Here is a 27,990-nt window from a genome sequence, read left to right as displayed (position 1 = left end):
TCCAATCCAGTGGATCCTAAGTTTTGGTTCATTAGGAAGTTCATCCCCATCACCATCCTGAGATGGAAGAATTATTGACTTCTTAAGGTTGGACAGAAGACCAACTCAAGTTACCACAGACCAACAATAAAACAACCTAATGAAGGGGCAGAACCCAAGAATTGTGGATCAGCCAATCATTGAAATACTGGAGAATTGGTGTTCCCAGCAATCAAAGGTGTGCAACTACTACATGTACTCCCAAAACACAGGTGAAAACTCTAGGTGTGGAAGATATTCTCAACAGCAGAATCCTGGAGAAGTGAAAGACTTCCTGACATAAGCCAAACTAGAGTGGTGTTGAGGAAACACAGGGATGTGTGATTTGGATTTTTAACATAGCTTTAGCAATTTTTGAGTCATATCACTATGATGCACACTTTGTAGCAGTTTATAGTAATATCTAGTACTGGGCATCATGCTACATACAGGTAACATGGCTTCCCACGTAGTCATATTATCTTGACACCAGGCCAACCAGTCCTAACACTAACCTCTTAATGCTGAGCACTTAACGAGGCAGCTGTAAGTACCATTTTTGTAAGTCTTTGGTATCACTTGCTGGATTTCAAACCTGTGACCTGCATCCGAGGTGGATGCTCTAATTGGGGTATGCAAATAGGCACCCTTAAGATTTATGGACATGATGGACAATTAGCTCTCTGGATTGAGGAAGTGGTCTCCATCCTGAAAGGTTTCTCACGAAGAAACTGATTTAAAGGGGCAAGATCAATTATAAGAAACTTTCTGCCATTTATTTAAATGAATAAGATCAAGGAACATAAAGCAGGAGACTGATCGTTTATGACCCTCTCTACTGACCCATTTTTGCAAAAGGGTGTGCACTTCCTCCCTCAATTTCACCAGAACATGTGTGGTCTTTAACATACAAGTTTATTTTATCAGAAAGTGGAGTCGTTAATAGACGATCTCAATGGAAAGGACCCAACGATCCTCCATTATGCTGGACCAGCCCTCTCAAATTAGGAGTAGATAAGCACTAACAGGAATGTTTGCAAGAAAGATGCATGGTAGGAGAGGATATGGGAACCAAGGGTAGGATAGGAAAGTGGGTCATATCTGGGGGTCTGAAGCATGGGAAAGTGGGTTAGAGAACTTCATGTTTGGGGGTCTGTAGCATGTTCCTGAGCAACATGAGCCTGAAAAACAAAGAGGTCCAATTTGAGGATGTGTGTTGGACTGGAAATGCATATGTTTAAAACATTTGGCAGATGGCCACCAGTGCTCAAAGAAAATATTTATTTAGACATACGCTCAGGGCTGGTGACTTACTCAAATAATTTAACACGAAGCAATGTTTTTCTCAGGTCCTGAGGTCAGCCATTGTCTAATGGTACTGCTTGACATGTACCTGATCGCACCCGCTTAATATGCAAAAACAATGCCCTGAATGGAATACTACCTTCTCTTTGGCCAACTGAAAATAAGTTATAAATACAGGACATCATTTTCTTTTATTCAGTGAGAGGACAGTATTCCATTCAGCACTTTGTTCTTGCATATTAAATGGGCACGATCAGGTACATGTCGAGCAGTACCGTGGGATAATGATTTGGCATTAAGTCAAACTTTTGATAGGGATTCACAGTCGAATACATAAGCTAAACATCAGTACCAAATTTATTTCACTACACGAAATGTGGCTTGAAATAACAACATTTATTCTTAAATGAGTCACGCGAGAAGGGAGAGACGTGTCCTTCCTTGTAGTTATTATATAGTACATGTATGACAGGTCAATTTTAAGCAACAATACCAGCCCCTGTGCTAGTCCTACCTGTAAGACCCAACGCTGATATTTATGTTGTGGGCGTCAGGGTCTTACAGCCTAACTAATGGCGCTGTGTAGTGTGTTTTTGATGCTGACTAACATCGTTACGAAAGTAAAATTTTCAGGAATATTTCACACAACTGACAACTAAAATAATGACGCTTTTCTACAAAGTAAAGTTATATTGTTTTAGTCAGACTTTACTTACTATGATGCCTTTTCTCTAATAAATTCAAATTCTCACAAAAGAAATGGACCCGTTTTCAAGTTTCTTTGGCCTACTTTTCAGTGGGCTGGAAAGCGATGAAAGCCGAGAATGCCAAAAGCGGATAAAGTTGAAACATTATTTTTTAACGAAACGAATAACAAATATATTATGCCTATTGGAACTGTAAGCAACGTTTCGTTTCGTTCAAGAAACATATCACAAACATCAACCTACTTGAACTTACTTCGGCATACCTCGACTATCGTCGCATTGCAACAAATTCAAATGTATGTCAACGGAACGTGAAAATGCATCCATTTGCTAGTGTCATATTTTTATTCCACCAGGATAAAGACAGCACAGTAAGTATATTAATTACACATAAATTAGTGGAAAAATGTCGATATAGGCTGCCAAATGTGTGAGATGTTCCTGAAACTTTGATTACTCATTCCGATGTCAACGACATCAGAACACACTATACAAGGCCGTTATTTGGATAGTAAGACATAGCACCTCAACAAAATCAAAATGTGCTATGTCTTACATGTTGGACTACCCCTGTGCCTGTGAGTAAAACTAGGTGATTGTTATGTGGGTACAAGTTTTGAAGACAACAGTTTGAAACATTCATCTTTCGTTAAGGACCGCTGGGAAAATCAGTGTTTTCTACCACTAACTGTGTCACCCTCATAAAAGAAAGTAGTCATTAAATACAACGTACAGCAAAATGAAACGAAAACAAGTACCTGAGCAATTTTGAATGAGAGTGAAGCTTAAACAAACATAATAAATGAAAAGCAATTGTTACAAATTTAGTGTGAATGTTAAAACTGTGTTTTAGTACAGATAACACAGACTGTTTTAGTACAGATAACATAGACTGTTATACCTTCACATACTACCAATGTCAGGTTATGGGGGAAGGGAGGGGTGAGTGAGTTCATAATTAAGTTTATAACTTCATATTGAGAATCTGTACAACAAAAAAGGTTGAGTTCCACGTATGATTAATCACACAACTTACATCACTAATCGGGATAGAACAGCTGAGACCATTTTTCTTAGTTACCAAGGTTTTCTTCTATTTACTTCGTCATTCCAAGTCAAATTTGAATCCAACAGCAGCCATTGAATGACGTCACATGGAGGTCATGTGACAAAACATCAACACATGGATGACCTCCTGAACACGTTGTCCACTTTGCGGTGGAAACAAATTCGCTGCAAATAACACTGAAACTTATTTATTTAACACCAGAATAGATATTCACTATCAGCACAAAACAAAATCAGTTGACATTTTCTGTCTTTAGAACTTTAAAATAAAAAAGTACTAAATGCAGTGGGAACATTTCCAACTAATTATTGAAGTTAAATAAATTAACCAATTATAATAATTAAACACAAAACCAAGCCAGCGATCGCGTCTGAGTACTTTGGGACACTGGAACTATTTCTTTTCAGCGGACGTGAGCACAGTGTGTGACCTATTGACCTACCAGATGTCAAATACAAGTTGTATTAGTGCGCATCGTAATCTGTGAGTAGGCATTCCGTAGGAATTGTCGAAAATAGCAGATACTTTATGGATGTAATAAAACCCAGAATGGAGGATTAACCAGAGTCATGGCTTGTAGATATAGAGAGGAACTCGTCGGAAAGCGATTTATATCAGTTCGAAGTTCTTCCAAGTTAAAAATTAACAAGATATCAGAATGGGAATGGCGGTCTGGAATAGTACGTGCCATTTCAACGAAGGACACAAGTAGTTTAGACTTGTCGGTAAGTTTAATGAATGATTTTACATTAAAGTTTGTATTAATGTTGAATTAAGTGTATGGTTGAGTTTGCATGTTTTGACTTATATAGCTGAAATATATACAGGTCCTATGTTTTTACAATAATTTTCTTAATGAAGGGAGTACTTTGTTTCACGCTTGTGTGTATTGTAGGCTCGTCCCAAAGTGGTATTATTAGGGGTCGTCTCAAATCTAGAGCACGTATGTAAACGATCAACACAACTTCTTAACTATTTAATTTTTACGGTTAAGCTTCAAGTTGGTAAGGTGATATAATAATAATAATATATTAACTCCCCAAGAGACGTTGTGGTAGTCCAGTATAAATAAAATATTAATACAAATGACACAGATTTGCAAGTAAAAGTTCAATCCATTTACAACATAAGAATATTCCCGATATCGATTGTAGAATAAAAGAAGTTAAATAATTCGGCTTTTCTACAAAGGTTTCCTAATTTATCATCCGAAAGAAGGATGAATTGGTGCAGTTCGGTAGATTTGGGTTGGGTGGCATTTGTAACAATATTATGCCAAGAAAGTGAGTACCAAACCAGGATTGCATGCCTGCCCTCCAATCCTGGGATTATGATGCTCAACAAACGGAGCTGCTGCAATAAGAATGCTTTACCTGCAATAGGAAAACACTTGACATAACAATGTTAATGACAGTGTAAAGAAGAAAAATAAATACTCATTATTTAACACCAAAAGGAATATACCAAACTTATTTTGTTGATGTTAATTATTATGTATGCAATATTTAAATTTCAAGACCATTTCTCTTAACGTGATAACAGATTCAGTTTGAAATTTACTCAGATCAAATAGTAGTTTGCACCAAATGTTGGGTGGGTGTAAGGGGACGAATCTTAGTGAAACTAATAGGTTCTGGTATTTTCATTTAAAGGAAGTCCACTTTATTGCATTTATACACATATCATGGCAAAATCAGTGGCAAATCTTTTTCCGCCTTTTCTTACAGTTCCTTTATTCCTTTTTTTTTTTATAAATATTATTAAAGTAGCCATACTGGACATGTTGCCAATAGTTCAAATCATCAGGGTTGCCTGGAATCACGTCCTTGGGAAAGATGCTTTAAGTACCATGGCATCAAATAGTAAAGCAAAACACATACATAAAACAATGACAAAACTCTGGTATTAAAATAATTGTAAAATGAAGTTACTGTAATTACCACACTAAATAGCTATTTGTACAGTAAGTAAATTAAAGTAGTAGCCAAAATTGCATCATTTAATCTCTGTTATATATAATAACAAATACTGTAAATAGAGTAACCTGTGAAATTAGTTACCGTTTTCTTTTCAACTACTACATGTGCAAATTATAAACACAATAGCAGTTTTTTAATGTAAAGTAATTAGAAATATTCTTCCAGTATACAAATTACAGTAGCACACATGCCTAAGGAGAAAAAGGAAGGACTATGATGTTGCCTAATTTAAGCTTCAGGACAAAAAAAAAAATGAATAAAATTAAAAGGTTAAATCTACACGTATCAGCATACTGAACAGCAGGTTTTACCTGTTTCACCTTATAATGTGTTTTTTAAATTAAGTTGATAACAAAGCTCACTACATCATTTTATGATCAGCTCTAAAAATGTGTTGAGGAAAGCCCAGCAAATGGAAGGATCTGTCTAAATAGGAGAGATTTTATGTAAGAATAAAAGCAGTTCTTGTATATGATGCACAATGCTTGAGATGTTAGTGTGAATCCAGCAATTGTGCAATTTAGAATAGACACTGTGATGTGGCATGTTCATGCATAATGGAAATTAAGGCCTTAAATGTATGGAATGATATTTATGGTTTTAAGTTTTTATATTGCAGGTGGGTAAAAATACTATCATTGAAAATGGAGGTGTCTACTTCTGCAACATTACAATAATTGTTTCATTGCTCCAGCTTTTACCATTCTCATGATACTGAACTGTAACTAAAGGATTGATGAAAAAACATCTTTATTAGGACTCTTAGAGATCTGAGCGTTTGAGTGAAAAAGGAGTGAAATTCTCAAATGACCCACATTTTCTCCCCACAGTTAATCTTAATTTCTCATAGGACACTCTTCCTTTTTTATTTTTTGGTGAACCATGGCTAATCTGTGGAACAGCTGAAGGCAAGGAAACAGGCATGAAGCCAGTGTGACTGATTACCTGTTAATCCGTATCACAGTAATTATATTATAAAAAGGACTACCCCTCTGAAAGCTACTATGATGTACTTCAGATAAACATGTTTTGTTGAGTGTGTATGTAAGCACCTGTGATGTTTTGCAAATAAACCATGCGCTATTCTCTTGTTAATGCATTTAAATTAACCAGCTGGAAAATATTTTCTTTTTATATGATATTTTAAATGGGTAAGCATTCTATCCTCATATCTATGAAAATAATGATCAAGTGAGGGATTAAAGATTTTGCCAGGGGCTCCAAGAAACAATCTGGGGACTCCCAATTTTTATGTCTGAAGTCAGTTCAGGACTCCTCATCCTTAAACTCATTTCAAAGCCTTGCTTAATTTCCACCAATAGTGTTGTATTTGTTATTTCACTTGTAATATTTCAGTTGCTGCACTTTAATAAATATTGCTTAAAACTTTTAAAACTTGGGCTTTAGTACCATACATCTAAGGTCTTAGAAGCAGAGACTTACTATACATATACAGATGTTGAGATGTACAGAATGAGAAGATGGTAATGTGAAATAAGTAGGTTCATGAAAATGAAAATGGATAACAAAGTGCCATATTAATATTAAGCCGGCTGTGTCAGGGCAACTCGCTTTTATTTTTCAAATAATGATGATTATTACGGAGTCAACTGGCTGCTAAAAATGGTTATGGCATTGAGAAAGCCAAATGAATATCGTATATATTTGCATACAAGTAGAATCAGACTACAGACAAGAAAGATCCTAATCCACCATAGCATAATGCACCTGTAGATTGGGGTCTGTATTGTTTGTTTCACTGATTAATCATAAAAAAACTGCACAGGCTCAGAGCTGCTGACACTCTGTGCAACATCAGATCTGGGTCTGTGCAGTTTGTAATTGGACTTGTCTTGTGATCAAATATATGCAGTAAGAAAGAAAACTTGAAATAACAACATCATATGATTAAGGTGTTGAATCTATGCTAATCGATTTACTAATTTATTTTCTTTTCTTTCAGCTGGATTATTTAATTTCTTTTTTAACTAATAATTGGAAGTTTTATTTAAAAAACTGCTAATCCCATTATTTAAAAAGAAATTAATAATATGGCATGACCATTATGAAAAATGTGAAATTTTTAATATCATGCAAGTTTCACATTTTCAATTCTTAAAATTAAGCATATTTTAAATATGAAGTACCTAGCAGCATACATTGGTTGCACATATATATATATATATATATATATATATATATATATATATATATATATATTAGGAAGTGTTCATTTTAGGCAGTGCCATTGGCCCTCATCTTTCATCTTTGGCACAAAAAAGTTGCTTCATGGCCACCCCCATGTGGTTCATAAAAAGACCTCAGAAAATAAGGAGTAAACAGTCTTTATTCCAGAAATGTAAAAGGGGGGTAATTTAAAAGAAATCTGATCCCAAATATCCTGTCCTATTTCTAGTTCATTGAAGAAGTTTAAATACACATTATTATTGTTGGTACTTGTGTTATATATTTATTATTTTTTGTAATAAATATTCAAATTTCCATCATTATGTGTTCAAGTTACTTGTTGTGGAGTCTGGCTACAGCTAATTTTCTACATTTTCCTTGTCTGTTAAAATGACTTTGTCCACTGCATTTATTTTTAAAGTAGCCATCAGGGAGGAAAGAATGTAGACTCAGAAAGTTCAAATAAATTCTTGAGATGAATCATTACTGATGCATGAGGAATTCAAAACCTGGCCAGGAAAGCTCATGACAAATGAGACTGATAATTATGCATGGTTGAATTTTCATGAATAAGAAGAAACCAGAAAGAATATTTACAACACCACCCTGTTTTTTATTATTTACTTCTAAATTAACTTTTTGACCTAATAGGGGCTTACTTTTTTCATTCTGGCATGAACACTAGATGTTATCTATTGTGCATATTCATTGGCAGGGGAAGTGAAACTGAGGTGAAAGTAAGTGAAGGCTTAAAGAGCTGGTGTGACTAGAAATGTGACTTAATTTGTGTGCTTGATGGGTATATTGTGACCCCCTGATTTTGTCCTCCCCACCCCGGTTGAAATTGCTGGGGTTGCTGTGTCAGTTTTAAAATTTTATGTAGCAGAGAGCCTCGAAGGAGGTTACTGGTGTTTATTTAATAAACGAGTTACCGTCTTAACATGAAGAATTATCAATACTGTTTGCGTGAAACTATGGCCAATCCACACCAATTTAAATGAATGATCTTGATCATTTTCAATCCAATAAACACTTGTATATTAAAAGTGCAGTATAATAAAGTTTTCTGTATTTATGAAATGTAATCTGTCAAGAGATTTGATGTGAAAACTTGCAGATTCAGCCATTGATGTGTATAGCTCAAATCATTTTCTCAGTCATGCATTATTTAACCTGTTATGTCATTATACCTGAATACTTGTAATGTACCACTGTTTACACTAATTTACACTTTGATGACTTGCGAGTGAAATGTCAAAGTATGTCATTCATTTTATTTTGGTTTTTTGTTGTCAAAAGAGAAAAAGATGGAGGGTTGATTAAACAAGGTGAGAGAATTATGAAAGTTCTGAAGAGACAGTATGACAGATAGTCATAAAAGGGAGGTCATGCTAAAACATAATGTATTATTAAAGACCATATTTTTGTAATGTTCAAAGGTTGCCTTCTTTTTGCACATAATATAATCCATATGTAGATTTAAATTTCTGTATATTGTTTGTGTATATTGACTATATTGTTTAAATTGTTGGGCGGGATGATGAAATGTGTATTGTTCTGAGCTGCTCACCCTACAGTGTCACTGGTATCACATGATAGAATATTGCCCAATACATTTTATGACATCTTTAATTCCAAATTTTATATAATTAGCATTAATTTGTCTACTTATTGCATGCATTTGAAGTGCACCTTTTTGTGTGGGAATTTGTTGCATCATCTAAATAATTACCTGAAAGTACAGTTTCCAGTTAGTTTAAATTATGTGATTATCAAGGGCAAATTTGGAGTGCGCAAATTTGCGTTACAACTCATAAGCGATAATATTACCATAATATATTCTGTCGTGAGGTTTATGTGCACTGGCCATATTGCTAGTGTTCATAAATAGATAAGACTATCATATAAAATGCTCGTGGTCATTTCCAACACTCTTAACCAAATGGGACTGAGATTTTAAGGACAAAAAAAAGTCCAACTAATGCATTAGTGTATAACTGAAAGAAAACTGCCATGAAAATGTGAAACCTGAATAATCCGTTATAAATCTACCTGACATAGTGGACAGATGGTGTTTAATGTTAAAATGGGTTAATGTTCTATAACACTAAAACATAATTTCAGGAATATATTCTTTATATATATAATTATTCTCTGTTCTTTGATTTGATTCACTTTCTCTAGTCTCAATGATCAAGTACAATTTTATATATACTTTATTGTTTCCTGTGAAAAAATATGATCAGTTTGTTCTTTTTTGTCAGCAAATTTTCTTTTCTTTATCAAGCACACACAAACATACATACCATAATCTTAATAGGGGTTTTCTTATTGTGCTGATTCACAATTTGTCTTTCCTTGGCAGCAAGAGGAGTTAACTTCTACCACATGGTTTGTTCATCATCATAAACGACATCTGTGAATGTTCCACTTGCTAATGCCCATTTGTTGGATTTCCAGTTACTGGCACTCTATTTGTAGAGCATGCTGGAAAAAATACATAGTTGCAACCTTTTTTTTTGACATTTCCAAAAGGGTATGGGGGTGGGTGAGTCCAAAAGCAACATGGGGGTGGGTGAGTCCAAATGCATCCCTGTGAAACAATATCCTGTTTATTTGACCATGATAAAGTGTACACAAATTCAAAAACAAAGAGCATCTCAATGGGCTAATAATTTGATTATTTACTACAATGTTCAAATTTAACTGATAAAATTTACAGGCTAGTGATAGAAAGCTGTATATATTTAAGTATTACTGATCACTTCATAAATACTGATTATCCGTCAAATTTAATTGGTTGGGTATGTTTTCTTTATTTATTATTTGTGTAAACTGAATCATTTGCCTGTGCCCCTGTATTTACAGCTTTATATCTCATAAGACTTGGATGCGGGTATTTGTAATTGATGATCAATACAAGATGCCTCAATGGTGTATAATTTAATTATTTTAAAAATGCATATTGGGATGTAATGTACTGAAAATTTTAAAAGTCTAAAAACCAAATTTTCCAAGGAATAAAACTTAACTCATTTATAATTTATTATTGAGAATCATAATGCTGTGTCATTTGGCCTTCTGACTGATCATCAGCTATTTTGATTAAATGTCACATAATTTAAACATTAAATTCGTACAATGAATTGCATGTATTTGTTTATTCTGCACTATGTGCTGTGTATCTTGATAGTCACTATATGACTGATGGTAATTAGGGCTGGATATCTGCAGTTCATGATTTGTATAATGTTTTACTTTTCCCATTGTGTAAGTATTCAGTATGTTTGAAATGAAAGACAACTGATATTAAAATATGAGTTATGTGCTTTTATTTGTAGAACAAAAAATGTTAATTATTGTTAATTTTTTATAAAGTGTTTAACAATAGTTAGCTAACAGTACAATCAGCACTATGAGAGATCATTTAAGGGGTTTGCAGAGATCCTCAACAGTCATTATGTGGTCTGACCCTGAACAATGTTTCGGTTGTCCACTTACAAAGTTTGAGAACAAATGTTTTAGAGAATTCCGCATCCCCCTTATTTTCAAATTGATGTAGTCTGTTGACTCCTTAAATTTCAGTTCTAGAGTCAGCCATGGAAATACCGAAGCCGTACAGGACTGACCAAATCCAACAGCTCTTGATGAGCTTAAAATTTTGTTGGGCAGGTATTATATTGAAAGTAACCTGCATGGAATTTTATGTAAGTTTGCACCTTGTGCAGTTTCAAAACACTCTTTCATGGCAAGAAGAAATTTTCTTTTTGATAAATCAGAGAGTGATATGGAAATTGGGATCTTGTTCATGCTGTATTTCAATTAAGTCATCCACCTGCATGAATGAAAACTATTCAGTTAGCCATTTCATTTAAGGGGAACATTATAATGTCTTTTGGACCTGAAATACCTGGCTAATGACTCACTGTCTTCAGTGACCATAATGTACATTTTAGGAATTTTAAATATACATATTGTTCTGTTCAGTTTCTGCAGAATGAAGTTCAGTGTTGTACATTAATAACCTCACAGAAGTCCAATTTTACAGTCATCTTGAAGTGTTATGTTGATAGTTCATTCGCCTTGATTTAACATATATTGCAATAAGAATTTGCAAGTAAAAGGAATGCTGCATCATGATTTGGATAGTGGCCCGAGATTGATTCCAGCAAACAAAGCAAAAGTACAGCATCAAGGGGGCATCTCAAAATCGGAAGTCTTACTAAATGCAGTAATTCTCAGTGTGTACATTCCATCACAGATTGTTTCTATCTTGTTGTACAGCTGATATTAAACTTACAATATATATTTACATGTCAGTCTATACATCACTATTTGCCATGAAAATAAAGGAAAGAAGATATGTTTGTCTATCATCACATGTCAGTCATCCATCCTTCAGTCATGAAGTTTTCAGAATAGTCCATTAGTTCATTTCCTCATTCATGATTTGAATATCAGGTAGATACATTATAAAGATTGCTTAATTTGTTGTTGGTCCTTTATTTTCTGTGGGATCTGTTTGCTTTACCTACATGTACATGGATAGGTGTCTGCGCTGTAGTCCAACTAGATTGGTATATATGTGCATCAAAGGTCACTTTGCAAGACTGTTCAGTTTACAGCCAGCACAACAATGGGTGCTCATGTGTGTGTGTGTGTGTGTGTGAAAAAGTTTTAAATCATGCATATCAATGTACATATGCACTGACACTTGGTTGCTCTAATGTACACCAATCCATTGTACCTTTTTTATGATGTTTGTTTCCCAGCTTTATTTTATATATTTTGCTGTATATATGTAGATAATTGAGGGCCACTAGGAAAATAAGTTTTTGTGTTATGTCACCCTCATAATAGAAAGACTTTATTATTATTTAGTTATTTATTTATTTATTTATTGTATATATTTTGCCTGTACATACATAGATAACTGTTATTATTATTATTATTATTAAACAAGAACAAAACAGCTGTGCCATCAACAGGTTGTACCACTCACAAAACAAGCTCATTTTTAGCATATATTAATGTACTAGAAAATATTACATCTCAGTGCAGTGACTGAGAGGAAGAAAACTGGGGATTGATCTTAAAGGCTGCTTTTCAAACTGAACATGTCAGTATTTTTAGAAAATACAAAGTTGATGCATCATGGGATTTGGTGGTACATATATGACTATGACCGGTATTGTAAATGAATGGACAGTTTGGAAGTTAAATAATTTCAGAAATCTGTGCTTAGAAATTTATCCTAAGAATAACTAATCTTTTTTATTGGTTACCTCATTAGAAATCTTAATTCAGCTGTAAAATGGATTTTAGTATCTGAAAATCAAATTGAAAAAGTTCTGAATGAACAAAGGGAATTATTGATCTTTGGTGACATTAACAGGGACTTAACTAAATCCAAAAAATAAAAAATACTGGCTCAGTTACTTGCTCTTATTTTGACTGGTTCAACATGGAACTGAATCATGTGGGTAACGGCCCTGAAAAGTATTGAACTCAGTTGACTATTTTTATTCCAATTCTTCATGTAATTTGAATGTTATTGATGGCCCTTCCATTTGCTTGCGTGACCATTACCCCACCTTTCTAACACACAAGACCAACACTTTCAACCCAATTCATCTGATAATACAATATGATATAAATCTGTTAACAATTTTAATGAGAAGTTTTAGGTAAAAATCAAAGTTTGTTCCATGTGATGTGCTAAATATGTTTGTTGATACTTAGACCTCCCCCAAAAATGTTCCTATTGCTCTCATTTTAAAATTGGAGTTGTTAGGTTTTTTAAACATTATATATATATATATATATATATATATATATATATATATATATATATATATATATATATATATATATATATATATATATATATATATAGTATATATAATATACTAAATAGGGCTTCAAATACTGGGCAGAACAGGCTCAGTTAGGTAAACAAATCAATTTTGGAAGTTTGTTTTAATCCTTATGGCAAAAAGTGCAAGGGTCAGCACTGAAAAACAGGGATGGTCAGCAGACCAGAAATACTTTTTTTCTTTTGCCTTATCAAAACTGATATACACTCAGACTCAAACAGGCTTTAAAAATATGTGATTGCTTTAAAGCACTGTGCAACAGGTATGACCAATACAAAAATGAGAAAGTTGTAGGCTCATCTACTTTCACATTACTTACTACAAGAATTTAACAATCAAATCAAATTGAAAATTTCTAAACATGTAGATGTATACAGTAACCAGAACTAAGTCATTTAAAATGGAACTGATTGAAAACTCTAACCTTTCCTGATCTGTATATTAGCCTGGCACACAGCAGACCTTTATTTACATGTTTATGTAAAGCAATGCCAATGAGCATACCAATCCTGTCTCATCTTTTCATTGTTTCCTGGGTATTAGTCTTTTACCTCTTATTTTGACAGGATTCAGTTTGTAAGATAAATATATATGACAATTTAGGTAAAACATCCTTAGGTTCATTGTGAGATACTGTTTCATACTGAAGAAACAATAATTAATGCATTCAGATAGATGTATTGTCTAGACATGCACATTTACTGCATGCATCTGTGTCTTGAGGATTGCTGATTTTGTACAAGTTTGTAGGCAGTAAACCAGGCATGAAGTTGCCTATATGCCAAAATGCAGCTGCACATGAAAATTTTAACAAGATTTTAAAAAACACACTATTTTAACGTTTTGTTAGTAATCAACCTTGATATGAGAAAAATCACTCCATGATTTCACAACCAATGCAGGTGTCATGCTACCAGGTGAAATGGGTGACTAAGTCACCTAAAAATTGAAAACTGCCCTTTTCTATTAGGAAAGCAAATATGACTTAGTCCTGTGATTTTGTTTAGATGTGCTAGAGTGACCATAGGTTTTGAAAAAGGCTCCCTTGCCCCTGCCAGTTAATTCTGTTGTTGTGTTGTAGCTCAAGGCAAAATGTAGGCATCAAGGCATTAAATAGGTGGTGTTGATTTCACTTGCTCTGACAAACTCTTGCACTTTCACAGGCATGTGTTTTTACTGACCATTAACCACTTCCAGAGTAAGTTATAGGAGAGATGTTGTATATGTCTGGTTATTGTATACCAATTAGTCCTACAGTGTACCCATCAACCCTGATATTTATGTTTTGGGGATAAGGGGTTGACTCCCAAAACAAATATCAGGGTCAATGTTGTACATTGTAGGACTAAACTATCACTGGCCATTTTCTGCAGGTAATCATCTGATGTTACAAACATGCAAATTTGTGTTTAAAAACTGAAACAATAGTATATAAATAGCAATTTGTGTTTTAAGAACAGAATCTGTGACCTGAAGATATTAATTGCCATGTGTACATTATTTTCGTCATAAAATCAGATTGAAACTGTATGTGAATCTGTCGGAGGAAATAAACAGCTGACATCGCTGTGTTTGGGAAGTGGATTGTCTGTTTTCGTTTTTAAAAAACATTTAGGCAAATATATTATAAAAAATATTCAACTCAGAAAGCAGAGTCAAAATATTGTTATTTAAGATTTAGTATAAAAATGCAATTATGTCGGTCCCAACTATGGACAATGCTGTGTTTTGAAATTCCAGAAGTGCTGGAAGGTCAATATTGTTTTCATTCATATTTGTGAAAATACAGGGAAGAAAGCAAATACTATTTAACCAGTGCCTGATATTACCACATGTATGAACACAGATAATAAAACCATAAGTTTGTAACCCTATCAGTGGATTTTTGTAATGAAGCTAGAATGTGAGTGGTTAAATAAAAAGAGCTCTTTTCTAAAAATAGATGCGCTCCAATGTTGGCTGTTTCAGTTCGGTAGGAAAGAAGGTTTTAGTTCATTTATATACTGACTTTAATGCTTAATTGATTGTACTATCAGTGAATAGTAGAGGTAATGTTTTATCGGCACCAAAGATACAGAGACAAACAAAATGGTACGAAGACATGAGTGCATTTGCTCATGTATCTGTTACAGGGGTTTGTTTCAAAAAATTGTCAACTGCCATTTTATAGTAAACTTTGAGAGTAAAAACAAATATTGTTAAGGATAGTTGATTAAGCATTTTTACTGACTTGGAATTACAATACTGTGATCTAGTTACTCCTGTTAAATTCATGAAAATGTATTGCTTCTACAGCGCTCTAATATGATAATTTTCATATGCATACAGTATGTGATTATAATATACATACAATTCAGAAAGTTTCTACTTGAAAATAAAATATTACTTAAAGGAGAATGAAATCATATGCTATATTTAAATGCTGCATATCTTGCATTGTTTCCACTTCTCCTGTTCTGTCCAAAATGAGAAGTCACGTCTCTCTAAAATTCAAGTATAGCTAGACCCCTGCCTGTGTTTATAATGAATACAGTGCTGTTGGGCATTCCGCACACATAAGGTTTCCATCACCAATATTGAAGCAAAACACATACCACATTCGACCGATTGACAAAAATAAAATATTTCAATGCTTACCGTTTGAAAAGAGGCAATTGTCACCAGAATATTCTGTTCAAAATAATATTATTCTTGGACATAGCAGATACCACCCCTTTATTTTCATGACTCATGATTTTGGCCTGTTCTGGGCATAGCCTTGGAAATATGTAATGTTTATTAATTAGGCTATCGAAATGAAAAATAATTACTTTGGACTGTTTCTGTCAGCATTTCGGTTGAGTAATTAGGTCAGGTTTATAGCTGGTTTTACAAAATTAGTGTTACAATGCCAATAAATAGCAAGAGATATTGAGCAAACTAAACTGATCATGTAAGAAAAATAGTAAAGTTTAACATTTTATAAAAAGGATAAGCTATTATGTTGAAGAAAACCAAAAGTGAAAGGATTTAATGTGTTTACAACGTCTCATTTATGGGGAAAAAAATGTACTAAAGAATTTAGAAACAGACTATATGTTGGGGAATTTATTGAGAATCCTGTTCTAGTGGCAAGTTCACATTTTGGAAAGCAGACGATTTTGTATGCGTGGGAGAAGCTTCTTGCAAAATTGGAAACTTTGATTAAAATGCAGTATTGTTTTAAGGTATACATTTCCATTTTTTATAAAATGTATTTATTTTATGATTCTAAAAGATACATAGTAAATAGGATTTTCTGGGTTACAAGTTCAAGAAGGTCATGGAGTGCGTCTTCATGTTGACATTTCGAAATCACATTTTCATATGCAATTAGGGTATAAATGTTGGATATTTTTGTATACTTTATGAACATCACTTCGTTAATAAAAGGATGAATGTTCTTTCTTGATTCAAATTGGATATTCAACCAAAAACAACATGTCATCCTATGTTTACAGGGATGTCATATCATTATGCAGGATTACCTGACACGCAGAATTAGCCGACATGGTGGTATATGAAACCAGTTTCTATCTTGTCCATTACATGATGAGAGACATGTCTTTGTCATTCTATACTTGATGAGAGACATGTCTTTGTCATTCTATACTTGATGAGAGACATGTCTTTGTCATTCTATACATGATGAGAGACATGTCTTTGTCATTCTATACTTGATGAGAGACATGTCTTTGTCATTCTATACTTGATGAGAGACATGTCTTTGTCATTCTATACTTGCATTTTATGAAAAATGGTCTAGCTGTTCACCTCTAAATGAAAGTAAAGTATTTAAACATTCATTAGTTTTTATCACAGAGTTTAAATCCAAAAAACTATAAGCAAAGATATGAGAACAACATTTTGAATTTTACCAGTTTGCATAATTAAGTTTACTGGCATATACAGATCTTTAAGAATGTGGAATCCCTAAAATATTACAGTACTGTAGAGCCTTAACACAGCTTGCATGTATGTGATTATCTTTTCAATCATTTTCAGAGCTAGATAGCTGTTTGCATAGTGAGCATTCTGTGTTAAATTACTTTGATAAAATGCAGGACATTAAGGGGCATGTTGTTGTCAGGATTTCAGTGAAAAGAGGTGCAGTGTAATCAGATGGTCCAACTATTAATTTCAGGTTCTCTCCTTTCCATATGAAAGGTCCTTGGCTCCCTTCCTTTGACATGATATAGTCAATAATGTGTTAAAAAGTACCATTAAAAACCAACCAACCAATTCCTTTGATATCATAAGCATGAATAAAGAAACCAAACACTGGCAAGTTACAGTTGTAACACTGGGTGATCAGGTCTTGTAAACGCAGCATTATATCAGGCTTTTTATTAAACTTAGATGGCTTAGTACTTTATATATATTTCTTAGAAAATTGTTGAAGATTCTTGTACAGTTAGATGAATTTGGTTTAACACTTAGTTTTTTAAAGCCTTATATGTACTCTAGCTCTGTCCCAATAGATTCCTTGATCTTTAAATCTATGTACTATATATGTATGACTGAAATTTATGGAATTATTTCTTGCATGCATGGAATCAGCAATATATAAGATCCATCATATATTCAGTGTATTTCAGTGTATTCAGTGTATTGACCTTATTTCTGGTTTTGTAACAACAAAACTGTGCCATCTGGTTGCCAAGAATAATAAGGCCAAATGTTAAAAAAAGAATTTGTGATACTGGTTGAATTGAAAAAAATTAGGATAGGTTGGTATAAACTGTTTGTTTGTTGGTCCAGACAGATTTAAATCAAGCATAAATTAGATAATAAGTGTCATTTGCATCCAGCATTGTTAATTTTGATCATAGTTACATCCCATTGTTAAATTTTCCCGTTATTTTCTGTCTTTTTTTCTATTTTTTTCTTAATCTCTCCCCCTCATGTGGATCAGCAGGAAAAAGATGGTTAAACCAGAACCACACATCCTTTTTTATTTGTAATAATAATAATAATGCTTTATTTCAGACTACATAGTCCATGCATCTAAATTAAAATACGGGGGAGGAGATGGTAATTTGAAAGAAGTTGACTGAAAGACCATGCATACTGATTTTTTATATTATAGATGATATCATTCTCAAAAGCGTATTGTTCACATATCTTTAATAATTTCCTTAAACCTGTGATAGAAGGACTTATCAATGACATTTCATCAGCAAATTGAAATTGTTAAGAAACAGCACATTTGGTGGCAGGCGTAACACCACGTAACACTGACCCAGCTTATGATTTAATTTGTCTGTATATACATACTAAATAACAAAGGGGAAAGAATACCTCCCTGCCTTACCCCATTGGTTACATGGAAAGAACTGGATATTACACTTCCCCATCTCACATAATACAACTGTTTGCTATAATGGTTAACAAAAATATGAACTATTTAGACAGGTATTTTAATATCAATCGACCTTTTAAAGAGTGTCTAAAGATTGACCCTAACAAATACCTTACTAGCATCTAAGAAGCATACAAACACTGGACTGCAGTGTTCTACATAATAGCTGACAGTTTCCTTAAAGGCTTATAGGCATAAATCTGTTGAATGCTGCTTTTTAAACCAAACTGATTATCAGAGATTGTGACTTCACATCTTTGCAGTATGATGCATTCAAATATTTTTGAAATAATAGTCATAAGAGCTATAGATCTGTAGTTATTTATGTTTTCCAGGTTACCAGCTTTGCTTTTTAGTAGCGGTATAATTGTAACTTTTGTAAAATCATCTGGTACAAAGTTATGTACAAACATACAATTAAATAAAATCATTAATAGCACATGAAGTCTAGTATCTGAAAATTTAAAATGTTTCACATATAACAAATCTGATCCTGGACATTTACCCCCTTTTTGTCTTGTTATTGCACTTTGGATTGCAGATAATATAATTACCTCAATACAAGCAGAAGGGGTATTCAATGCTGAAAGCACAATTGCTTCTTATTCGATTAATTTTTAACACTATTGAGTAAGTATTCAAAATGAATTTTCCACTTGTTGCATATATTATTCTGACCATGGTTCCCATCAATGCAAATTGGTAGTTTATTGGAAGTTTTCATAGTATTTTGTTTAACTTGCTTCCAGAATTCACATTGGTCGACATTTTCACATTTTTGTGCTAGCGAGTCTGCTTTGTGTTGGCTTACTTCTTTTTGCATAATATAAGAGCATACTTAAAATGTGCACTTGTTTGGCGCATTTGGTTACTGAAATGGCCATGACGAGGTTTAACGTTATCACGCCACATAAGGTAAGCATCTTGTGCAAAGTTGTGTAGTTCTTTGACAGTCATTCTGGCCTGGTATAACCCGCTGACCACGTTTGGATTTACTAGTCAAGCTATTACCAGATAATAATAATAACTTGGTTTCAAGAGGATTACAGTTACTTGAATGCTAATCATTTTCCTTGTGGCCCTTTTATTATTTTCAAAATTTACACACATAAAAAACACCATACAACTCTTATTCCTAAAACACAAGTTCTTACTAAATCCCATGAAAGTAAGTAATACTGTCTAAATTAGATTTATGCATAAACTTAAAAAACTGAAAATGTTACAAGAACATGCTTAAACTAGACATTGAAAAGTACAGAAGGTTGGAGGTAAAATGTAATCAACTGAATTATTTGGTTTCAGTAGAGAAAGCACAGCATCAGATATCAGACAACATGCACTTATTTGTTCATTTTTTTTTTAAAGATATGAGCTTTTCATCTTGCAAAATATTTCTTTAAATTCTTTTTGAAGATTCTTGAGCAGTTAGATGAATTTGGTTTAACACTCTTAGCTTTGTAATTTTTTTGAAGATTCTTGTGCAATTAGATGAATTTGGTTTAACACTCTTAGCTTTGTAATCCTTCCCAGACTCAAGATCTGTTTTAAAAGGTATCTTGATCATTAATTAAATACATGTATGCCTGAAATTCATGGAATTATTTTTTGCTTTCATGAAATCAGTAATATTTCTGATCTATCATATATTCATTATATAGCTCTTTCATTATTATGGCATTTTATTCACACTTAGGTAGTTTATACGCATTTCCCCAAATTTACATACTTGTGATAAGGAATCAGTGTATACAATTTTCTCACATGTGGTTGTTAATATTTAAAATATTTCACCTGTGCTCATTATACAGGTGCTAGGATTTCAAATTTTGTGTGCAAATGATGTTTTAAATGCATTTACTGTCCATACTTTGTTTCATGTCATTTTATATCTTATAAAAGAACTGCACAAAGAACCTCCAATCAACCACTATGCAAAAATCAATTCTGTATTTAAAAAAAAACTAGTTGACTCTTGTGAAAAATCTGAAAATATCTTGGAAGTATTAGCCCCGGTCGCTGGCTGACCCTACAGATCTTGAATTCAGCTGGGAGCCAATTTTAGTCTGTCAGCTGATATAATTCTGGAGAGTATCTGCTGTAAATTATTGACTTTTTGTGTGCTGGCCCTTATTTAGAATAATCACAGCTCTGCCATACACACATGCACCAGCTCAGGAAAGACATGTTGAACCAGTGGCAGCTGTTTGCATAGTCCCATATGTGCCAGTATGGGTGTTTGTATCTGTGGGTTTCTAGAGAATGTATGAAGAATAGGCAGCATTGGCTGCAGTTCTTTCAGTTTGCATTCCTTCAAGTCAGCTCACTTTTTTTTTCAAACCATATCAGTTACAGAAGAAGGGAACATCTCAAAAAAGGAATTGGCCACTGAAGACAAAGGACTGAGTCCCCAAGTTCCTATTTCATCCCCTCCACCACAAAAGATCTGCACTGCTTTAAATATTTTTTTTCTGTACGTCTGTTTTACTTCAGCTATATTTCAACTATTACACAGCCTTCTTCATATTGTCATGGTTACATTAATCTGAGAAATAATCCTTTCAATCAGCTAAAATGATGAAGGTTTATTATGTTTGCACTTTGGTCCTTACACCACATATTTTAACCATAAGAAGCCTTAAATAAGATGAGCAAAGCAGAAAGTATACATTGTGATTATTCTAACTGCTTAGCTAGTATTACCTAGGTTGCATTGGGTAATTACAAATAGATAAATGATATGTAATACACCGAAACAAGAACCATTTTTTTTGTTAGATTAAAAATTTTAATTAAAAAATGACAACCTCCAAGCCATTTTGAAAGAAGCCCTATAAATATTACAAAAGAGCACAATGATTTCACACCATAATGTTCATGTAATGTATTCACACCATAGTCATCAGTAATGTTAACCTGTAAGTAAGCTCAGTTTTAATACATGTTTGCAGTGTAAGTTCAAAATTGATTGTGAATATGTTGGACTTGTTCAGTTCTTGGTACCGCTTCAGTGGTTAGAGCGTCTGCACGCACACACACACACACACACACACACACACACACAGAGTTCAAAATGGATTGTGAATATGTTGGACTTGGTCAGTTCTTAGTTCTTCAGAAATTTAAACTGATCTAAAGAGGATTGAATATCTATTTATAGTAACAAGACCTTTTTCTTTGTAACCAATTGGACTGCTAGATTGAGACATTTACTATTCTGGCTGAATCTTCTTCACTAGTCCATCGTCAGTAATTGACTGGTGAAAACAAACTTTTTCTAGCCATTGGACTATTTAATTTATGAAAAGTACCAGTCCTGCAGTGACTTTACTTGTCTCATGCTAGCAGATTACTGCTAATTTTGAACCCTGATAGTCAAATTTTCAGTCCATCACTGATGCATAATGAAATGTTAATTATTCTGCTACAGCTGACCAGACCGTTCTGGTGTACTAGTAGTTAGAGCATCCACCTCAGATGCAGGAGCTTGCTGGTTCAAACCTCAGCCGAGTCATACCAAGACTTATAAAAATGGTACTTGCAGCTGCCTCACTAGGCGCTCAGCAATTAGAGGTTAGTGTTAGGACTGGTTGGCCTAGTGTCAGGATAATGTGACTGGGTGGGACATGATTCTACATGTTTGTGTCTTAATGCCTCAGTGTTAGACATCACCTTAAACTGACACACTGCAGACATTGTAGCGATATGACTATTTTTTTTTAAAGCTACGTTAAAAATCCAAATCACGCACACGCACACACTCTATTGCTGGCTACAAAGCATTGGTTTTAAACAAAATGGCTTCCAGTTGATACAGCTAAAGCATAAGTAGTGCAAAAGATACATTAACATTTTTGACGTTATTTAAAGACAGCATGTATCATATATACTTACTGTAAGTTGAGTCAAACTGCAAACAACAAACATCCTTATATGCCATAGCTTAATGCACTTGCATAACAGTGTCTGTCTTGTTTGTTCTTCTGATTCCTCCTAACAAACTGCACAGACCCAGATCTGCGAGTGCATTATGTGATGGCAGATCTGGGTTTGTGCAGTTTGTAATTGGATTTGTAAATGAGTATATGTGGTAATGTTTGAAATGTTCCTAAATTAGGTAACTGCTGAAATATAAAAATAGAATACCAGCAATTCTAATGCCATGTAAACCATGGAATCAATAAACAAGATGCATTGGTCATTGTGGCAGTCAAATGACATTTTGATGGCATGTGAAACATTTTTTAAATCTTCGCCTTTCCTTGCTACATTTTCAGATCACCAACATAACTGCCTTTAAACATTTGTTTTGTATTCATTCAGCATAATTATATTTTTATTTAAAATATGACATGTTTTAAAATGGAAATGGAAAAATGAATCATTTTGCTTTTTATTTTGTCAGAAAGGATAGCATCAGCAGTAAGTTTGTTGCATAAAGCAAATTGCTTTCAGCCAAACTGTGCCCTTTCCTGTGCAAAAGTGCCCTTAATATGAAAGGTACCCCTCAACTTTCCTCAGTAATAGATTCCCTGCTTGATTAGCAATTATATCCAGTACAAAGTTGATTTTTATCAATAGTCTGGTTCAATAGTGACATGCCAACTAAGGTAAAATATTATAATTAATATCTATGGCTCACTGTCCTATCACTTGGTTCCTTTTAATGTGTATAAAATCTTTGAAAATTCAACTTTTCCACCAAATGCACAGATATCTTTTGTGGGTAACAGTTATATACCTGCAGCATTAACAGTGTGCAAAGTTTGCAGATGTTTTTTTTATTTGCCTGCTCTATTTCTTAAAACATTTATATCATATATGAAATTTGCTATTTTCTTTAACTAGTTCAAACCTTTTGTAGCCAGTGTAAAGTCATGGTGGTAGCACTGTCATTGGCTTATATCAGTCAGTGTAAAGTCTTGGTGGTAGCACTCACTGTCATAGGCTTTATTCAGCCTGTGTAAAGTCTTTGTGGTAGCACTGATTGTCATTGGCTTTATTTAGCCTGTGTAAAGTCTTGGTGATAGCACTGATTGTCATTGGCTTTATTCAGCCTGTATAATGTCTTGGTGATAGCACTGATTGTCATTGGCTTTATTTAGCCTGTGTAAAGTCCTGGTGGTAGCACTGATTGTCATTGGCTTTATTAAGTCTTGGTGGAAGCACTGGTCATCATTGGCTTTATTTAGCCTGTGTATTTTCTTGGTAATGGCACTGATTGTCATTGGTTTTATTCAGCCTGTGTAAAGTCTTGGTGGTAGCACTGATCGTCATTGGCTTTTTTTAGCCTGTGTAAAGTCTTGGTGGTAGCACTGATTGTCATTGGCTTAATTTAGCCTGTGTAAAGTCCTGGTGGTAGCACTGATTGCCATTGGCTTTATTCAGGGGCACATTAAAGAAAATCTTTCGGTGGGAGCAAAAGTAAGGGAACAAGGGGTCTGTGGAATGGAGTGTTACGGGCCCAGGGGCAAAGCCCCTCGAAGTTCATACATTTAAAGCATTTACAGGGCATAATTGTAAACCTTAGACTGTAAAGAAAACTTACTCTAGGAAAGATGGTAGTTGTTTGCACTCATTTTTTGAGGCTATGCACTGGCTAAGCCACCCACCCACCCCCTTCCGATTCACCCCTGGTGTTTGCTTTTTATTGTCTGTTACTGCTTTACATTATAAGTATGACAAGAAAGTATTTCATTCATATTTGAGAAATTCATGGTGACTGAAAGATTTTGAAAGAGATTCTTACGAGTGCAGGTAAATTGAGTTTAAGAGTGTTTGAACTGAAGTTTATAAAAACAACATATGTAACCATTTTTTAAGTGATTTATTGAATGAAATGCTTTTCATGTCATGGGTAGGAAAAAAAATAAGGAAAGATTATTGATTATTTTACAAAATATTTTGAATGTTTGCTGGCATTTTTGTTCACACTATGGTCAGAAGTTGGGGGTGGGTTTATTTTGGAAGAATGCCCAGTTGGAACATGTTTCTAAAAGAGGGTGTGCTTAGGGGCATTTATTTTTAAGGAAATATAGTACAAGTTTCCCTTTCAGGTTCTTGTGGAATTTGATGATGTAGATTGGACCAGAAGAGAGTGGATTCGTGTTCGTGATATTTTTCAATTATTCCTTGTGGAACATACCCTTGTTTGGGCTGAGCGGCCTGACCCAGAGAGACCAAAGCTTTCTATTGAGTGGCCAGGATTGGTAAGTAGATACATTTCTTTCTTTGATTGTGTATTTGTTTTGGTTGTTTGTATTTTTGAATGGCACTTTCAACACAATATAGGTTATATTGTGCTGGGGAAAATGGTGGCCAAGTGACTTTCCTAAAGATACACCAGAGTAGCCAATTCAGGCTTGCGACTGAGGGTATCTAACCTAAGCCATTGAATCATGAGTTTGACACATTTATACATGACTTTATTTTAGTTTACTGCCTGTAAATGTTTGTAAAATTGGTGAACATGTAGGTGAATAAGAATGTGATTGTTAGTGACGCAGGAACTCTCCATCTATTCAAATTACTTTATTTTCTTTCCTAAACTTTGCACAGATTATTTTTTGCTATGATCTTTCTCTTAATTTTTTTTTCTTAACGATTTTCACATTGAATGTGTCATTGCTAGAAATAAAGCAGACATCTACAAGAATTGGTTTAAGTGCACAGTACACAACATTACAGATCACCCTTTTTTTCTGATAGTGCTGGTAGCAATTTCTTTTAAACCACAGTATTTATTGTTAAACAATATATTTATCAACTGAATCTTTGATTAGTTATGTTTTATGTTTAAGAAACACCATCTCAAGTTTGTATGTGACTTCATGGTTTCTTAGTGATTGTAGATTCTACAATTTCCCATGTGCATGCCCAGGCTGTATTTCTGGTTCCATTAGGCCAAATGAAAAAGTGTGGTTCCAGTTAGCTGATCAAGACTATTTTTAACTGCTGATCCTACATTGTGTTTGAAAATAAAAAAAATTGAAAAAAGAAAAAAAAAGTAATTTAGGAAAAACAATTAACACAGGGATGTAACTATGATCAAAGTTACGTTCAGGAAGCAAATGATGTTTTGTTTCTAGTTTATGCTTCATTTAAAACTTCATCTAGACAGAAAGAAAGAAGAAAAAAAAATTAGTTTGTACCAACTTTACCTACCCAAAACTTTTTTTCAATATAATAAGAACCGCACATTTTTTGTATTTGGCCTTATCAATTGCGACATCACATACATGTATTTGGCCTTATCAATTGCGACATCACATACATGTATTTGGCCTTATCAATTGCAACATCACATACATGTATTTGGCCTTATCAATTGCGACATCACATACATGTATTTGGCCTTATCAATTGCGACATCACATACATGTATTTGGCCTTATCAATTGCGACATCACATACATGTATTTGGCCTTATCAATTGCAACATCACATACATGTATTTGGCCTTATCAATTGCAACATCACATACATGTATTTGGCCTTATCAATTGCAACATCACATACATGTATTTTGCCTTATCAATTGCAACATCACATACATGTATTTGGCCTTATCAATTGTGACATCACATACATGTATTTGGCCTTATCAATTGCGACATCACATACATGTATTTGGCCTTATCAATTGCGACATCACATACATGTATTTGGCCTTATCAATTGCAACATCACATACATGTATTTGGCCTTATCAATTGCAACATCACATACATGTATGGACACTAAGAAACAATATTGCAACACTCTTAGTATATTTTACTGAAGCTGTCAGTCACTTCACTAAAGACTTGGAATCTGTATCCTGTATTGATGTATAAAGTATCCAGAAAAGTCATTCATGTCTGTCTAAGCAATATCTTTCACCAAAGAGATGCTGATGGTACTACAAATTTAAGATCCATAAGAAGTAATGATTACATTATACCTAGGCCAAAGAATGAATTGTTTAAAAAAGGTTTTCAATATACTGGTCCACTGGTATGGAACAACATTCCCAGTGACATCAGGCAGGCTCCTAGCACTTCTTCTTTTCATAATCAATGTCTTAAATGGATGAAATCTTTAGAAAAATGAACAGTTCTAGTACAAAAAATACCACCTGCTTTTCTGTAATTTTGCATCATTTTCATAGTTAATTTTTCAATGCAGGATGATATTTAATGTTTCATGTATGTTTATGTTTTCACAGATGCCTGCGCATGTGTTCAGGCTTGATACTTTGAATTCTAAAATTACTTAATTATTTAGTGTCAAGCCAGACTCTTCACATCATGTTGTATATACTGTATATATTGTACATAATAGATAGAAGGCCTCAAAGTAGATTAGTTCTGTTAACTAAGTGAGTTAACTTCTCTAAATAAAGTCATTATTATTATTATTATTATTATTATTATAGAAATAATCAGCAAAGGGCATGCAGCAAATGAAACAAATAGGATGTTTTAGTGTCATGTTAGTGTCAAGCAATTGGGGTAAAGTGCCTTGCCCAAGGGGAAAACCATAGTAACCAACCTGGGTTTATGTAATGGCAAAATTCAAACCCATACCCTTTTGCCCTAACCACCAAGCCACTTTACCACGTATATCCACGAGTCACTGCGTTTGACTTGGAAGAGAACTGCCTATTCTACATCCTTGAGTCCAAGGAAAAAGAATTTTCGTAGTAGACCCTATGTGGAAATTTCCAAAATTAATGCTCACACAAAAGTACTACCTAAATATTCGCATAGAAGTTTAGTCCAACTGCAAACAACATAGATCTTATCTGCTGGCACATTATGCAACAATAAATCTGGGTCATTGAAGTTTGCAATTGGGCTGACCTTATAATCAGATATATATATATATATATATATATATATATATATATATATATATATATATATATATATATATATATATACACGTATGGTACTTATAAATTGCAGCTGCAGTGTACAATAACTTATTAATCTTGTCCAGACCACTGAATAAAATACATTTGTAACTATGCAGCAAAGCAGTATTATCATGATGTTTTTGGCAATTATCCCCTCCACTCCTAATATACATGTATGCAGTTTAATCTCATTTATCATTTGCTCTTATAGAGGCTACAAAAGGGAATGATTTCTTAGAAGTCATTTATGTACTGAAATTCTTTTTCCAACATTTACCTGCATCTGATGAACTGTGCCATTGTGCCATTGACCCTTATACATGTATTTAACTCAGACTGGTCATAGACAAAAGAGTTTACATAATGGGCTATTGTCTTTAGTTGTTTGCAAAGTTTGTTATCACTACTCCTAAACCATTTGGAGGATGGTATTGAAACTTCACACATATTCATCCCTTTGTTTAGTTTTACCTAAATGATAATGTTCATACAGCTTATATGACTGCTGCCCTTTTTTTTTTTTTTTTTATCACCATTCTCTCTCACTGGATGTTCATATTAACATGGGAT

At 33.8% G+C, this 27,990-nt stretch overlaps 2 protein-coding genes across 3 annotated transcripts in view; one reads left to right on the top strand and one right to left on the bottom strand.

The window, feature by feature from the left end:
- LOC149794702 (receptor expression-enhancing protein 1-like) overlaps positions 1 to 3,180 on the bottom strand; it is a 120,978-nt gene extending 117,798 nt beyond the window's left edge. For both annotated transcript variants that reach the window (XM_089964325.1, XM_089964326.1), the window contains exon 1: positions 3,067 to 3,180. In XM_089964325.1, coding sequence (XP_089820451.1) covers positions 3,067 to 3,098 — 32 coding nt within the window. In that variant the 5' untranslated portion in view covers positions 3,099 to 3,180. The remainder of the gene's footprint in view (positions 1 to 3,066) is intronic.
- Positions 3,181 to 3,565: 385 nt separating this feature from the next.
- The window catches only part of LOC149794699 (uncharacterized), a 265,989-nt gene continuing 241,564 nt past the window's right edge, over positions 3,566 to 27,990 (top strand). Inside the window, exons 1-2 of the mRNA XM_089964317.1 lie at positions 3,566 to 3,824; positions 24,578 to 24,730. Coding sequence (XP_089820443.1) covers positions 3,669 to 3,824; positions 24,578 to 24,730 — 309 coding nt within the window. The 5' untranslated portion in view covers positions 3,566 to 3,668. The remainder of the gene's footprint in view (positions 3,825 to 24,577; positions 24,731 to 27,990) is intronic.

The sequence above is a fragment of the Sinohyriopsis cumingii genome, chromosome 7, assembly GCF_028554795.1.
Source record: "Sinohyriopsis cumingii isolate HCF-2022 chromosome 7, ASM2855479v2, whole genome shotgun sequence".
Classification (NCBI taxonomy): domain Eukaryota; kingdom Metazoa; phylum Mollusca; class Bivalvia; order Unionida; family Unionidae; genus Sinohyriopsis; species Sinohyriopsis cumingii.
Note: the sequence above shows the minus strand (reverse complement) of the source record. Positions and strands in the feature narration are given on the sequence as shown.